At 44.1% G+C, this 15,800-nt stretch overlaps 1 protein-coding gene across 3 annotated transcripts in view; it reads left to right on the plus strand.

Moving 5' to 3' along the window:
* The window catches only part of Prmt7 (protein arginine methyltransferase 7), a 56,429-nt gene that overhangs the window by 18,455 nt on the left and 22,174 nt on the right, over window positions 1-15,800 (plus strand). For all 3 annotated transcript variants that reach the window (XM_031341285.1, XM_031341284.1, XM_031341286.1), the window contains 7 exons: window positions 5,119-5,231; window positions 7,060-7,301; window positions 7,484-7,664; window positions 12,507-12,634; window positions 13,450-13,585; window positions 14,647-14,730; window positions 15,349-15,396. In XM_031341285.1, the coding sequence (XP_031197145.1) occupies window positions 5,119-5,231; window positions 7,060-7,301; window positions 7,484-7,664; window positions 12,507-12,634; window positions 13,450-13,585; window positions 14,647-14,730; window positions 15,349-15,396 (932 nt within the window). The remainder of the gene's footprint in view (window positions 1-5,118; window positions 5,232-7,059; window positions 7,302-7,483; window positions 7,665-12,506; window positions 12,635-13,449; window positions 13,586-14,646; window positions 14,731-15,348; window positions 15,397-15,800) is intronic.

Below are 15,800 nucleotides of genomic sequence, written 5' to 3' on the forward strand. Positions count from 1 at the left end.
GTCACTCTCTAACCAAGGCTGACTTTGAACTCATAGATATACTGCTTCCGCTTCCAGAGCACTGGGATTAAAGGGGAGTGAGTGCCACCATGCCTGGCCACCACACCACCTTATTCTTTGAAACGATCTCTCACTGGATCCTGCTTGCTCTTTCAGCTGGACTGGTTGTCTGATGAGAGCTGTGATTCCTGACTCTGTCTTCCCGATGCAGGAAGGACATGCTGGCTTGACACGGTCATAGGGATTTGAACTCGGGTCTTCTTGCTTTCACAGCAAGTGCTGTCTAGCTTGCTTTCCTGTTGCCGTGATAAGCACCATGAGCAAAGCAACTTGGGAAGGAAGGGGTTTTACTTGCCTTATTTGCTGGAGCTTGCTGGTCAGTCAACATAGGAGCCAAGACTGGAACCACGACTGGGGCAGTGAGGATGATTATAGGGCAGGCAGAAAGAAAGTGCAAGAGACAGGAGGGCTGCTGGGAATACCATGCCAGTGAGCAGGTACATATTCTCAGTGTCTTTGAAAGACAAGCAACACAAAGCATGACCAATTCCAGGCATATAAACAAGGACTATAAATTCTTACTTGCCAAGTTTATGGTACATAGTATCTATGTTTGACTAAGGCCGTTCGTTTCCTTCAGGCTAGGATAGTCTCTCAAGGACAAGTGTGTAAGCAGAGGAACTTGTCAGGTTATAACGCACGTCTTAAACATCTTAATTAAAAACAAAGACAGATGTCGGCAGGCTCGTTCATGAATTAATCATAGGAAGTCAGTCAAAGTAAACTCTCCATGCTTATGTCCATTCCGTCATGGAAGGAAGCCTAAGCAGAGACTTGAAGCAGAAACCATGGAGGGACGCTGATTGCTGGCTTGTTTCCAGGCTCACATTCAGTCCATGTAGTCCAGGCCCAGCGTGGGCTGGGCCCTTTCATATTAATCAGCAGTCAAGAAAATGCATACAGGCTAGTCTAATGGAAGCAGCTCCTCAGCTAGGTTCTTTCTTCCCAGTTGGCTTTATGAGTTATCTTCCCCAGTCTGATCATTTCCTAGAAGGAACATCTTACTATTTTTAGGGCATCTAAACTTTTTTTTTCCTTAAAATATATTTTAAAAAATATATGTGTGTACCTGCATGTATTTCCATGTACAGTGTGAGTACATTGTCTGAAGAGGTCAGAAAAGGGTGCTGTATGCCCTGGAACTAGAGACCGTTGTTAACCACTGTGTGGATGCTTGGAATTGAACCTGGTGCCCTGGAAAAGCAGCCAGTGTTTTTAACCATTGAGTATCTCTCCAGCTCCTAGTTTCCTTTTTCTCTTTTTCTCTTTTTATTTTTTATTTTTTGGTTTTTCCAGACAGGGTTTCTCTGTGTAGCCCTGGCTGTCCTGGAACTCACTCTGTAGACCAGGCTGGCCTCGAACTCAGAAATCCGCCTGCCTCTGCCTCCCAAGTGCTGGGATTAAAGGCATGCGCCACCACCACCTGGCTTCTCTTCTTATTTTTGAGACAGGGTCTCTCTATGTAGCTCTGGCTATTCTGGAAGTTGCTGTGTAGACCAGGCTGGCCTTGAATACACAGATATCTGCTTGCCTTTGTCTCTCATGGGCTGGGATTAAAGAATTGCAGCACCACCCACACCCAGCTGGCCCAGTTTTCTTAACATATTAGTTAATAAAGGTGTTAGAACCTTATCTTCAGCTCAGAAACTTTTATAATTTTGGCAGAAAGTATTACCTAGTACATATATAAAAAAAGATCTAAAAATATATTTGGAAAAGAATGGATTAAATAATGATATCTAGAAAAAGAAGTCAGTATATCCAGAGTAGAACTTATTTTATTGCTCACACATAGGTACTTAGTATCACTCTGATATATCTAATCACCCAAGCCTAAAACCAGGCACTTACCTTTGATGTGCCCTATTCATTTTACTTCCTGGGTATGTTTTCCACTTAACACTCCTCTCCTCATCTCTACTACGCAGGTAGTTCAGGCTCTAATGTCTCATATAGCCTATTAAAATAGTAAACCATCGTTCATACTGACCTTTTCTTAGAATTCTTTGAGGCTCCATCTGTAACCTCTGAAGTGTAACCATCTTTCCAGCACCCTCACGCCTGCTGTCTCCTCTTATCTCCTGCCATTTTACTCACTGGGTGCACACCTACACTGAACTTCTTGGACTCTTAGCCTCAAGGTTTTTGCTCACCTTCACCATTGCTTACCTAGCTCCGTTTACTTCCTGTCTTGACAATAACAGAAGCATGTCACTGTAGCTGGACTTTTGGCTACCTTATTAGATTCTTTTTCCTACCTTCCTTCTCCACAATCCCTTAAAAGCTCCCAACACTAGGTAGGAGAGAAAGAAGGTTGGAGGGGGAAGGGGGCATTGATCTCCTTAGACTACTGCCTGGGCATCAGGTTCTTTGGGGCAAGTTTGATCTTTGCAGTCAGGATATCCAATTTCGTGTAGTCTGTTTGCTCACGATCACTGGACAAACTGCAACAACAGCTGGAGCAGTAGCAGCAGCCCTCTGAGGGCTCTGGCATTTTTATACCCCAGACACAAAGGCCGCCTGCTTCTGCCTCCCAGGTGATGGGACTGTAGGTGCGCACTGCTGTATCCTGCCACAAGAGGGTCCTCATTGGCAAGTTAGAAGTCTTCCTCCGTTTTCCTCCTTACCTGCCACAGTGGTGCTACTTCAGCATTCTGGTTTTGTTTTGTGTTGTTGTTGTTGTTGTTTTGTACCCAGTTATGTCTTCTAATTTTGGTTCTCCTTTCTCACTTTTTTGTTTTCGTTTACTGAGCAAGGATCTGCTCTGTGGCCCTGGCTACAAGCCTCACTGTGTATGAATGTTAGGACTAGGCATATGCCTTTGTTACTTTATTACTTTCCTTCTAATTCCAAATGTGATTTTCTGAGACCTTAAAATTAGCATCTAAGTTTGGAACCTATACCTCAGAGATGGATTCCCCGAGTCTGTGTGACAACAATTGTTCCACTATCCACTGCATCCATGTGATAAATTAGGACACACCTGGTATAACTGCCCTTTTCCAGGCTCCTCTGTGTTACCCTCATAAATTTACACTCATTTGATAAATGCCAGGCTCTACGAAGTACTTATTATAACTCACTGGGTCATAAAGCTTTGTTTTTATTTTAATGAAACAAATGTGGGTTGTAAATCATTTCAAGCCTCATAATCACCTTAAATTTTATTTAGCAGGTAGAAATGGCAAGGTTTGGTGATGACTGACAGGGAATAGTAAAGAATTAAGCTGGTGTTTGCTGACTCTTGTGCACTGTTAGTTAGGCATTGCTCTTGGCATTGAGGTGTGGTGGTGAATAGGGCAGTCCTAGACCTAACAAACGATGCCACTTTCTGTGCAGTATGGTAGGTGCTGCTCTCTAAGGCAGAGACAAGCAAAGGTAGCAGGATGAGGTCAACTTGGGGCAGTGTGTTCCAGCTGGGATTTAGCATATGAGAGAGAAGGGACACTGTTTCTAAGCCAAGAGATGGCATGTGCTCTTCCACTTTACTGCTAGATATGTAAGTAAAAAGGAGCCCATGTGTGTCAGACCTTTGTTACGGGTTTACAGTTTAGGTGGCACCTTGATGGTTGGAAGCCAATTTCCAGACTCAATCCTTCCCTGCACTCATTTTCTCTAGCCCATGAGAGCTTCTCTCTCAGTGCCAGCCGCGGGCCTTGTTAGTGTAATTCGTGAGCCATTAGGAATGTCTGCAGTTCATTCTCCATGAGAAATAGCTCTTTCCAAAATCTGTTGACTCATTAAAAATTATAATGGTAGCAGTAATATATTTTAGAGGTTTAGAAAACAATTGACAAAAGAACTCAAAACCCTGCTTTTCCTAAACAGCTGGCATTTGGAGACTACGTGATAACAAGACACCAAACCTAAAAGGATTTGGCAGAAAGAATCTGGGTGGTCTAAGTCTTGGATCTCAGATTTCGTGGCTGAGCTTACAGTAACTGCAGAGTTACAGATCAGCCTCTTCTTGCTTTGTTTTTTTTTTTTTTTTTTTTTTTTTTTTTTTTGGTCCTTTCTATAGATTTGAAGTACTGGCATTCACTCAGTTTTTACTTTTCAGTTTTGTTAGTCAGGATGGAAAATTTTTCCATCTGAGTTTTTTTTCCCTCTGAAATTGTTTGTGTTTTTTCTCCCTATATTTCTGCTTAGTTTTAATTTTAGGTATTTATAGACTCTTTTTGTTCTCCATGGTATTCCTTTTCCTCCTGTTCTTGTTTTTGTTGTTGTTGTTTCAGCTTTTTTTGGTTGTTGTTTTTTGAGACAGGGTTTCTCAGTTTAGTTCTGGCAGTCCTGGATCTCACTTTGTAGACCAGGCTGGCCTTGAACTCACAGAGATTGCCTACCTTTGCTTCCTGAGTGCTGAGATTAAAAGCATGTGCCACCACCTTCCATCCTTTCCCCGATTCTTAAAAATACCGGAGAGTTGAAAGAGAAATGCCAGCAGGCTGTTGGTGATAAAGCCAGAAAGAGCAGGGCAGAGAGGACTCGCTCACTCCTGACTCTGTTGCCATGTCAATGTTTCCTAACCACTGGAAAGTGATATTACAGATATATTTCCGGATATTTAAGCTCTCAATGGCATGAACTTTTTTATTTTTCTTTAAGATTTATTTTATTTTATTTTTTATTTTTATTTTTTTGGTTTTTCGAGACGGGGTTTCTCTGTAGAGCCCTGGAACTGACTCTGTAGACCAGGCTGGCCTCAAACTCAGAAATCCAGCTACCTCTGCCTCACGAGTGCTGGGATTAAAGGCATGTGCCGCCACTGCCTGGCTTAAGATTTATTTTAAAGTCTGTGTGTGTGTGTGTACGTGTACATGCGCGTGATGAGTGCAGATGTGTGCAGAGTCCCGAAGAGGGCATCAGATCTGGAGCTAGAGCTAAGAGGGGTTCTGAGCTACTAGGGACTGAGCTTGGGTCTTCTGCAAGAGCAGCACATACTCTTACTCCCAGGGTCATTTCTCTAGCTCCTAGTTTTGATATGTCTCTCTGATGTATTTGTCATAAATGTCTTTCCTAGTCTGTTGCATGTTTCTGACTCTGTTCATTTGTTTTCAGATGGTGACTTGCCATGTCGTGCTAACATTCTGATCACGGAGCTGTTTGACACAGAACTGATTGGGGAGGGAGCACTGCCCTCTTATGAGCATGCACACAAGCATCTTGTACAGGTAGTGGTTCAGAGCCTTCCTTGGGAGTGTTGGGATTGCAGCCATCACACAGCCACTGCTACACCACGTTCAGTACAGCCCTCAGAATCTCCATCAGTTCTGGGCCCCCCTTTAGTTCCTGGCAGGCATCTAGCTCAGGTGGCAGTAGTGCTGAACTGGAGAAACTTCTGCTTATACTCCCAGCTGTGAGAACCCCCTTCACTGCTGGGCTTTCAGGGTGTGGTGATGGATGCAGATTGATACAGGACCACTAGGCCGGGAGAGGTAGAACCACAGCCAAGAAGGTGAGGAGAACTCTGCAGGTGTCCTATTGACTTTGTCATCCTAGATCAGACTTCGGGGAGTCTAATGCTAGGTGCTTCATTGTTAGCACAGTTAAAACACAGGACAATTTGGGGAAAGTTTTCCCCTCCTACAATCATTCCCATTCCAGGTTTCTAGGTAATTGTTCCAATTCTAGGTGCACAATAAAGTGTAAGGTGTGACTACATAGAAACTCATGTGAGCAGGCTGAAATGCATGTGACATCTCCCCTAAGGATGGGTCTTGTTAAAGGCCTAGGGAGGGAGAGTCTGGGATAAACATTCTGGGGGATCTAGGTGAGGTCTGCCTCCACTAAGGCACAAAGGTTATCAGGTCATTAACAGTGTCTACTCACAGACCTCTTGGTGGGAAAAGAGGTATTTCATTTCCTTCATTAAGGAGAGGCCCCAGTGCATTTAACATTCCTGGTTCCCTAGTGTTTTGGGGCAAGAAGACTTTCATGTTCTCCAACAAGTAGGAATAATGCTCATCGGTGCTGGACAAACCCAGCAGGCCAGGGTGGGCAGCTTCTCATTGTGTTCATATCCAGGGAGGATTTTGTCTGCTGTTCTGGGTGAGGCCTGCACTGAAGGGTCACTTTGAGCCTGAGGCCACATGAGGCCAGAATGGCTACTTGTTTGGAAGACTCCACTGGGTCTGTACGGTTAGCATGTCAATGTGTCGGGTTTTCATATATTTAATTGTAGCTGGATTTTGCTATTTCATGGGTTCTTCTTTCTTCTACTCTTCTCCCCTTTCCTGCACTTTCAACTCCTTAACACTAGATGAGAGAAGAAAAAGATACAGAGTAAAGGAACGAGACCCCTGAGTAAAGCAGGGGTCAGAAAGGGGGTGATGTTATTGTTAGACTACTTTCTGCTGACTAGGGCCCTTGACTTCCTTGGGCAGTTTTGATCTTTACCATCAGAATATCTAATTTCTTCTTTTTGTTGTTTCTTTTTTGCGCATGACTGCTTAACAAACTGTGCCCAACCAACCCACCCCACTTTTTGAGGCCCTGTAGCATTTATATATGCTATGAAAAGTCCCCAGAATTCTAAATACCACACAATCACAGAAACTGTCTGCAGCTGGTAAAATCACGCTTCTACTAGAACATGAGGCAGATCATAGTCCCCACACCTGGGATTAAAATGAAAGCACATTCCTATTTTTATATTTTTTTTTTCAAGAAACCAAAATTCTCACTACATTTAATAGTTCTAGCTAACTAGGAACTCATCTTAAGTCATTTTAGTACTCAAAGCTGAGGCAGAAAGACTAAGTAAGAGGTTAGTCTAGACTACATAACGACATTGTCTTTAAAAAATAATAATAATTTTAGGCATGATGTACTTTCTTTTCTTTCAAGAAATAGAGCAGAAAGCAGTTTACTCTCCTGACAGGGAAGGTGTTAGAGTTACTGAGTCAGACAACTATGAAAACTTTTGACATGTGTGAGGCGCTGGTGAGGAGGCACCTGATTTAATTGCTGTGTTGCTCATTTGTTGTGATGTAAACCTAGGAAGACTGTGAAGCAGTGCCTCACAGGGCAACTGTCTATGCCCAGCTGGTGGAGTCCAGAAGGATGTGGTCGTGGAACAAGCTGTTTCCCGTCCGTGTTCAGACTAGTCTTGGAGAGCAGGTCATCATTCCTCCCTCAGAATTAGAGAGGTGTCCTGGTGCTCCTTCAGTCTATGACATTCAGCTAAACCAGGTGTCATCTGCTGACTTCACTGTCCTCAGTGATGTGCTGCCAATGTTCAGGTACTGTGGAACCTCCCTGGGTGGCTGTTCTTTGAGATATTTGATCAGATGTCTTCTTTTATGGACCAGAAAGCTAGCTGAGTCCTTTCCACATCAGTACCATTGTTGGGAGGTCTCTGTGGAAGCTTACCAGAGGTATATGTGAGTTAAATTATGCTTCAGTCTCCAAATATCCTCCACAGTGTGGACTTCAGCAAGCCAGTCAGCAGCTCGGCAGCGTGCCATAGCAGACAGTTTGTACCTTTGGTGTCTGGCCAAGCACAAGTGGTCCTCTCCTGGTGGGACATTGAAATGGACCCCGAGGGCAAGATCAAGTGCACCATGGCGCCCTTTTGGGCACAGACAGAGCCACAGGAGCTTCAGGTAAGAGGCAGGAGTTGAGCACATTTCATGTAAGTCAGAGAACTTTTGTTTCTTTCCACCCTTAGATCGCTGTAGCAGTCAAAGGCAAAGAAGACATTTTCTTTTGGGAAGACACACATGCACACATACAAGTACAAGGGACTGGGAATGTACTCAGTGATAGAGCACTTTCATAGTATACATGAGTCCCTGTGCTACATATATGTACATCTCAAATACTACAAAGAAAAATGATAAAACATACAATTAGCACAGCTTGCCAGTGTGTAGTAAGGCTGACCTCTCCTCTCTGGGGGAGTTCATGGTTGACACAGTGGCCACGGTGTTCTGCCATTCTCCTTGTCCTCTCATAGTACATCCTCACCTTCTGCCATGGTCCAGGGGGCTCAGTCAACTTGGAAGGGAGAACTACAACCTCACTCCCCTTGATTCAAAATCCATCTTCTCCAGCTCAGGATAAATGAGCAGAGGAATGGGAACTACAAAATGGAAATACTATTCAACATATAAATTTTCACCTTTAAACTGTTATGAAATAAAACAACATAAATGAACTGCAACTAAATACTATCTTTTACCTAGTAGTAAGTAAAATTCAGAAAGTTTGGTGACATAGTCCAACCTGGTAGGAAGTGATTGATGTTCGGGCCCTGGGTACTTTTGCTAGTGTGCAGAGCGACTCACTTGCAAGATAATCATCGAATCCTTAACTTTGTAGGAAAAGAATAACAGAAAGGCCACCTTTAAGGTCTCAAATCACCCCATGCCTCAGTGAACAGTATCTCTCTGGGCACAGACGCAGAACTCAGCTGCCTCCTGTGTAGGGTGCGTGGGAGGGAGAGGTATTAGGGAGGCACCCTGGAGCACTTAGGGTTCAATTCATACAGTACAGGGAGAAATAACAAACCTGAGTGAACCTAAGCTATTATCCTGTTAGCCTTTATATTTGATAGACATCTTAGATATCTGCCTTTTTGCTAAATCCAGGAACAAGTGGATGAGCTATGTCCCAGGCAAGTGCAACAAGCCTTGTCTTCATTTGCATGCAGCCAGTGGAGTCTGACAAGGCCTAGTTTCCTTAGTTTCTAGAAATGACAGTAAGCAGGGGTCGTCCCAGTAGAATTGAGCCAGATGTCTTTTTTATATTTTAATTCTTTTTGTGAGGCAAGATCTTGCTATATAACAAGCTGGCCTGAACTCCCAAGGTAACCCAGGCAGACCCAAATTCACGGTCCTCCTTCCTCAGCTTTCTCAGTGCCGGGATTACAGGTTTGTGCCTCACATCTAACTCAGGTACCAACTTTTTAGGATAGTGTATTCTTCCTAATTTTTTTTTTTCTGTTTTTTTTCAAGACAGGGTTTCTTTGTGTAGCCCTGGCTGTCTTGGAACTCACTCTATAGACCAGGCTGGCCTTGAACTCAGAAATCTGCCTGCCTCTGCCCCTAATTATTTTTCAAATGCTAGCACCTTATTTTCTAAAAAACAAGACACATATATTACAGGTTATACGAATATACTGGTTAGGGCCGGGCGGTGGTGGTGCACGCCTTTAATCCCAGCACTTGGGAGGCAGAGGCAGGCTGATTTCTGAGTTCGAGGCCAGCCTGGTCTACAGAGTAAGTTCCAGGACAGCCAAGGCTACACAGAGAAACCCTGTCTCGGGGAAAAAAAAAAAAAAAAAGAATATACCGGTCAGGTATGGTGGCATAGGCCTTTAATCCCAGTACTAAGGGGATAGAGGCAGGTGTATCTCTGAATTTGAAGCCTGCCTGGTGTATCTAACAAGTTCCAGGCCAGCCAGGGCTACATAGTGAGACCCTGCCTCCTCACCCCAAAATTAATAATAATAATAATAATAATAATAATAATGGGTTGTTGTTGTTTTGTTCTGTATCATAGTCTTTGTCATTTGTACACGTCCTTGGGTTTCCTTATGTGGGCAGTGTGGCACATGCTTCAGGCCAGGAATCTGGCCGGGAGTAGAGAGGCACCTACAGTCTCAGGTATGAGTTTCCAGGGTCTCAGCCTGCTTTACCTACCAAGCTTCCTGGCACGGTTTACCACTTTGCACATATTTATGTGACTATAGCTTTATCTTTTCTTCTTGTTTTCCTTATATGTTGGGTTTTTTTAAAAAATTTATTTATTTATTTTATGTATATGAGTACACTGTAGCTATCTTCAGACACACCAGAAGAGGGCATCTCATTACAGATGGTTGTGAGCCACCATGTGGTTGCTGGGATTTGAACTCAGGACCTCTGGAAGAGCAGTCAGTGCTCTTAACTGCCAAGCCGTCTCTCCAGCCCCTGTATGTAAGAATTATCACTATTTATTGAAGGTTACCTTGGGCTCGTGTGAACTCAGTGATAGAACAGTTGCCTCACATTTGATGCTCTGGTTTTTGTTTTGTTGATTGTTTTTTGTTTTTTTTTTTTTCCAGAAAGTTTCTCTGTGTAGTCCTGGTTATTCTGGAACTCACTCTGTACACCAAGCTATCCTTAAACTCACAGAGATCCGCCTGCCTCTGTCTCTTGCGTAGTGGGATTAAAGGCATGTGCCACCACCATCTGGCTGCTCTTGTTTTTTAATCTCCAGTCAGAATCTCTGTAAATCATTTTTCACAATTTAGAATATTTTACTTCTCTTAAAAACTCCACTTAAGTGGGGCAGTGGTGGCGCATGCCTTTAATCCCAGCACTTGGGAGGCAGAGGCAGGCGGATTTCTGAGTTCGAGGCCAGCCTGGTCTACAGAGTGAGTTCCAGGACAGCCAGGGCTACACGGAGAAACCCTGTCTCAAAAAAACCAAAACAAAACAAAACTCCATTTAATTTAAAGGAATAAACTATAAAAACTTTGTGTTGTTTTAAACTTTTGGGTGTGTGTGAAACAGTGTGGTATGTGTATGAGTTATGGTGAATGTAGTGTATACACCTGTTAGTGTATGCACATGTGCCTGTGGGTGGGCCTCTGCATTTATGTGTGGAGCCCAGAGGGCAATCGCCTTCCATCTTCATTTTTTTTTTTCTTTTTTGTTTTTTTTGTTTTTTTTGTTTTTTTTGTTTTTTTGAGACGGGGTTTCTCTGTGTAGCCCTGGCTGTCCTGGAACTCACTCTGTAGACCAGGCTGGCCTCGAACTCAGAAATCCACCTGCCTCTGCCTCCCAAGTGCTGGGATTAAAGGCATGAGCCACCATCGCCCGGCTCCATCTTCATTTTTTAAACATGATCTCTTACTGAATCTGAAACTCACAGATTTGACTAGGCTGGCTGCCCACTCCCATCCCCCAGGTTGTAGACACCCAGGCTGTTTAGCTTTACATAGGTACTGGGGATTCAAACTCAGGTCCTCAAGCCTTTGCAGCAGTCGCTTTATCAATTAAGCCATCTTCCCCACCCTCTATTTTCCCAACTTTTGTTTTGAACAATTGTAGAATCACAGAGTGAGAGTGGACACTGATCATACCTTTACTTCAGTTTAATTACTAACTGTTAATATTCTCCACATTTGCTGTGTCTCTGCTTCCTTTCCTCTCTCACTCCACACTGTTTATGCTCAGTCATTTGATAGTAGGTTACGAATATCTGACAACTTGACTCTTTGATACTTACAAGAACTAAGCTTTCCTCATAAGCAAAATACTATCATAACAGCTACGAAAGTTAACAGTATGCTATTCCATCACCTAGTATGGCTCAAAATAAAAATGTCCTTCATTGTCCCTTAGTGTTAGCTTTTGTTTTTCTAGTCTAGGATCCAGTTAGATACTATGTATTATATTGTCATGACCTTTCTGTGTTTTGAAGCCACTTAGAAGACAGAAGGATATTTTGTGTGTGTTAAAGCCCTGGATATCTCCCAAGAGTCTCTTAAAACAAGGTTTCTGCTGGGCAGTGGTGGCACATGCCTTTAATCCCAGCACTTGGGAGGCAGAGGCAGGCAGATTTCTTAGTTCGAGGCCAGCCTGGTCTGCAGAGTGAGTTCAGGACAGCCAGGCTACACAAAGAAACCCTGTCTTGAAAAACCAAAACCAAAACAAAACAAAACAAGGTTTCCCCTTGGCCACTAAGTCAGTTTTGGTGGTGAGCCAGAGAATTTTTCCTTTGAATGAAAGATGACTCACAGTCCAACAGGTGAAGGAAAGAACGTTGGCTCTTATGCTAGCTAGTTTTCTGTCTACTTGACATAGGCATCTTAACATCTTAAAAGAGGAAGCCTCAGTTGATAAAATGCCTCCATAAGATCCAGCTGTAGGGCAATTTCTTAATTAGTGATTGATGTTGTAGGGCCCAGCCATAGTGTGATCCCTGGGCTGGTGGACGTGGCCTTTATGAGAAAGCAGACCTGACTAAGCCGTGATGAGCAATCCAGTAAGCAGCACGCTTCCATGACTTCTGCTTCAACTCCTGCCTTCAGGTTTCTGTCCTGTTTGAGTTCCTCTTGATTTCCTTCAATGATTATCAGAATGTGTAAGCATAAGCCAAATAAGCCCTTCCCTTCCCAGCTTGCTCTTGGCCATGGTTTTTCATCGCAGCAATAGTGACCCTAACTAAGACAAGTGCTGCTCTGTGAGGAGAGCAGAGACTGCACTTGTCCCTTCTAAAGTTACCTCAGAAGACCACTGCCCTCGAAGATGTATTCTAAAGTCAGGAAGGTTCCAGAAAGGTTTTGGGACACTGGCTTCTCTGATTAGATTTTTTTTTCTTATTCTTTAGGACCATAGCAGGCACTTATAGTCTATGCCATGTCTCTGTGCAGCTAATAGTTGGCTTTGGGCCGTTGGATTGGAAGTGTTGTTTTCACAGCTTGGTGAAAGCTGGCTCTCTATTCCTCATTTCAGTGGAGGGACCACTGGATGCAGTGTGTGTACTTCCTGCCACAGGAGGAACCCATTGTGCAGGGCTTACCCCGATGCCTGGTAGCCCACCATGATGACTACTGTGTGTGGTACAGCCTTCAGAAAACCAGGTATGCCTGTTTGTTGTTGGGGTGGAGGACTGGCCCCCAGAGACTGCATTGATGTAAACTTTCTATGAACTGACCTTGCAGAGAATTGAATGGGCAGATTTATATTAGAACAAAATAAAATAAGCAAGGGCCAGTAAAATGTCCCTGTGGGTAAAGGCGCTGGTGGCCAAGTTTGATGACCTAAGTTCAGTCCCCAGAATCCATAGTGTAGAAGAGAACCCATTCCACAAAGCTGTCCTCTGGCTTCTACATTTGTGTTAGGGTACTCCCCCAGCCCCAAACACAAAATTTAAAAAAAAAAAATTTACAAAAGCAAAACTTTGTGGCAGAATATATCAGTGTGTTTATGTATATGTAGAAACTGTTGTGGATTGATAAGTTCTATTCAAAACAAATATAGAAAAAATAAAGAATCATAGGGCTCTATAACCTATAATGTGCTGGTGTCCAGACTCACCTAGAGTCTTGGAGAGACCTGTGCATGTATCTCCTAGGGTCAAGGCTGATTTCTGGTATTCTCTGTGCTGTGTGCCCTTGTGATCACTGGTTTCCAGTTTGGAATTTTCTTTTTAAGATTTATTTATCTTATGTATATGAGTATATCGTAGCTGTCTTCAGACACACTGGCAGAGGGCATCAGATCCCATTACAGATGGTTTTGAGCCACCATGTGGTTGCTGGGAATGATGGTGCTGGGAATTGAACTCAGGACCTCTGGAAGAGTAGTCAGTGCTCGTAATTGCTGAGCCATCTCTCCAGCCCCTTCAGTGTGGAATATTTATCACTTATGTTTGGCTTTTCATCTCCCTGCTCAGCCCCGATGCGAATGACAGCACCTACCAAGTGCGACCTGTGTGTGACTGTCAGGCTCACCTGCTCTGGAACCGGCCTCGGTTTGGAGAAATTAATGACCAGGACAGAACTGATCACTATGCCCACGCCCTGAGCACTGTAAGTGTCACTCTCTGTGTTTGGGTCTCCCTGTGCAGCTTATGGTGTGTTCTGACATTTTGTTTTGTCTCCTTGTTGATGGACTGTCTTCACCTGGCTCCGTCTGGAGCAGACGCTTGAGAGCTTGAGAGCTTGTCTTGGACTTTCCTTGTTCTCTGCTCTGTGAGAGGTCCGCTGGGTATTCTCTCTTCCCATAAAAGCTCTCTTGAGAGCCTTTCCCCAGACCAAACTTGTTCTGCTGGATGCCTTTACCTCTGGGATCTCCAGCCCCGCCTTTAGCTCTACCTCTCCTCTTTTCATCTGTTGCACCTTTCTGAAATTCCCTAATATATAAATGTGACCATGGAGCTTTCTAACCTAGGGTCCCCAGGTGGAGTTTAGAAGGAGTCTCCTGGACCCCCTTGGAGTTGTATACAGAAATATGTCTGTACATGCATGCATTTTGTGGAGGGAGAATATTCCAAGCTGCCATAAATTCTTCTCAAGTGGATCTGTGACCCATATAGGCACCCCTACTTTTGGGGAGCCACTTGAAGGGTACATGAGCTAGATGGGGTAGAAATTTGTCACTGTAGACTAGAAGGTATCTTCCTGCTAGTGGAGTAGGTCTTTGGCTGGGCCTTCTGAGTTGCGGAATGGGCCCTGGTGGGAGAGTGAGTAAAGGCCATAGTGGGTTATCGTATGTGCTCAGGAGGCAGGCGTGATGAGGTAGGGGCTAAGATAGTTTAGCTTGGCTGTGAGCAAGAGGAGACAAGAGCTGATGTATTCAGAAATCTGTTGGGTCTAGAGAGAGGCTCAAAGGTGGTTGAGGGCACTTGCTTCTCTTCCCAAGGACCAGATCTGATTTCTTGTACTCACAGCCACCTGTGACTCCAGTTCTAAGGTCTTTAATGCCCTTTCTGGCCTCAATGGGTTATAGACCCACATGAAGGCAAAACGCCCATACGCATAAAATAAAACTTAAAAAAAAAAAAAACGAAGCCTGTGAGTGGACTTGGGGGAAGGAAAGCATGTCTGTTGGAGTGTCGAGGAGCCATGATGATCTTGCCCTATTACTACAGGTACTGGTGCCAGGGAGCATCTGCCTTTGTGTGAGTGACGGCAGCCTCCTCTCCGTGCTGGCCCATCACCTTGGAGCAGAGCAGGTACCACTGGGTCATGCCTTTCTGTTGGCTTTGTAAGGGTCATTCTTCTCTTTTCAGTCTTTTTTTTGTTTTGTTTTGTTTTTGTTTTTGTTTTTGTTTTTGTTTTTGAGACAGGGTTTCTCTGTGTATCCGTGGCTGTCCTGTAACTCACTCTGTAGACCAGGCTGGCCTCGAACTCAGAAATCCGCCTGCCTCTGCCTCCCAAGTGCTGGGATTAAAGGCGTGCACCACCACCGCCCTGCCCCTTTTCAGTCTTTTACTTATTTTTCTTTTCTGGTTTGTTGTTGTTCACTTTTTTAAAGGTTGGCTCTTGAGTTATGGCATGGTGTAGTCCAGGCATGGGATTCTGTGACCAAAGCAGATGCAGCTTTTGTGGGTATGCTGAGCTTGGTTTGGGTGCCGAGGACGTTTACTGTTTCCGTGTATGGTCAGGCACACATAATGGCTACACAGCTGCAGCGTAGGATTCCAGGTTAGCCACCGACTAGAGTGACTATCCCGAGTGGCTGCATCCCGGGGAGGGAGCAAGGCCAGGCCAGTGTCTCAGCATTCTCTTGACAATGTTTTCGTCTTGAATGTCTCTACCCTCTTTAACTTCGTCTCCTATGTTCTCTTCAGGTGTTTACAGTTGAGAGTTCAGTAGCTTCCTTCAGACTGATGAAAAGGGTAAGTGAGAGAGTTGTTACCAGATTCATAAAGGGCCTGTTGGGCCTTCTCTCCCAAGTCTGGGATGGCTGACTTTGCAGTAGTATCAACGACCAGGAGTGGGAGATGCAATCCTGCCTCATGGCTGCAACTCCTACCTGCAGAGCAGGCCTTTTGGCTTTTGGGCAGACATCCAATTAGTAGGACTTTTTTTTGTTTGCTTTTGAAATAGGGTCTCACTAACTTGGGTCTTACTGCCTTGGCTGGTCTAACTCACCTTGTAAAGCAGGCTGGCCTTAAGCTCACAAAAGTCTGCCTATCTCTGCCTCCCAAGTGCTGGGATTAAAATTGGTATCCAGTCAGAAGCAAATGTTTATACTCTGCTTTTAGTTCTTTTTTTCTTATTCTTTTTTTTTTTTTTTTTT

The sequence above is a fragment of the Mastomys coucha genome, unplaced genomic scaffold, assembly GCF_008632895.1.
Source record: "Mastomys coucha isolate ucsf_1 unplaced genomic scaffold, UCSF_Mcou_1 pScaffold22, whole genome shotgun sequence".
Classification (NCBI taxonomy): domain Eukaryota; kingdom Metazoa; phylum Chordata; class Mammalia; order Rodentia; family Muridae; genus Mastomys; species Mastomys coucha.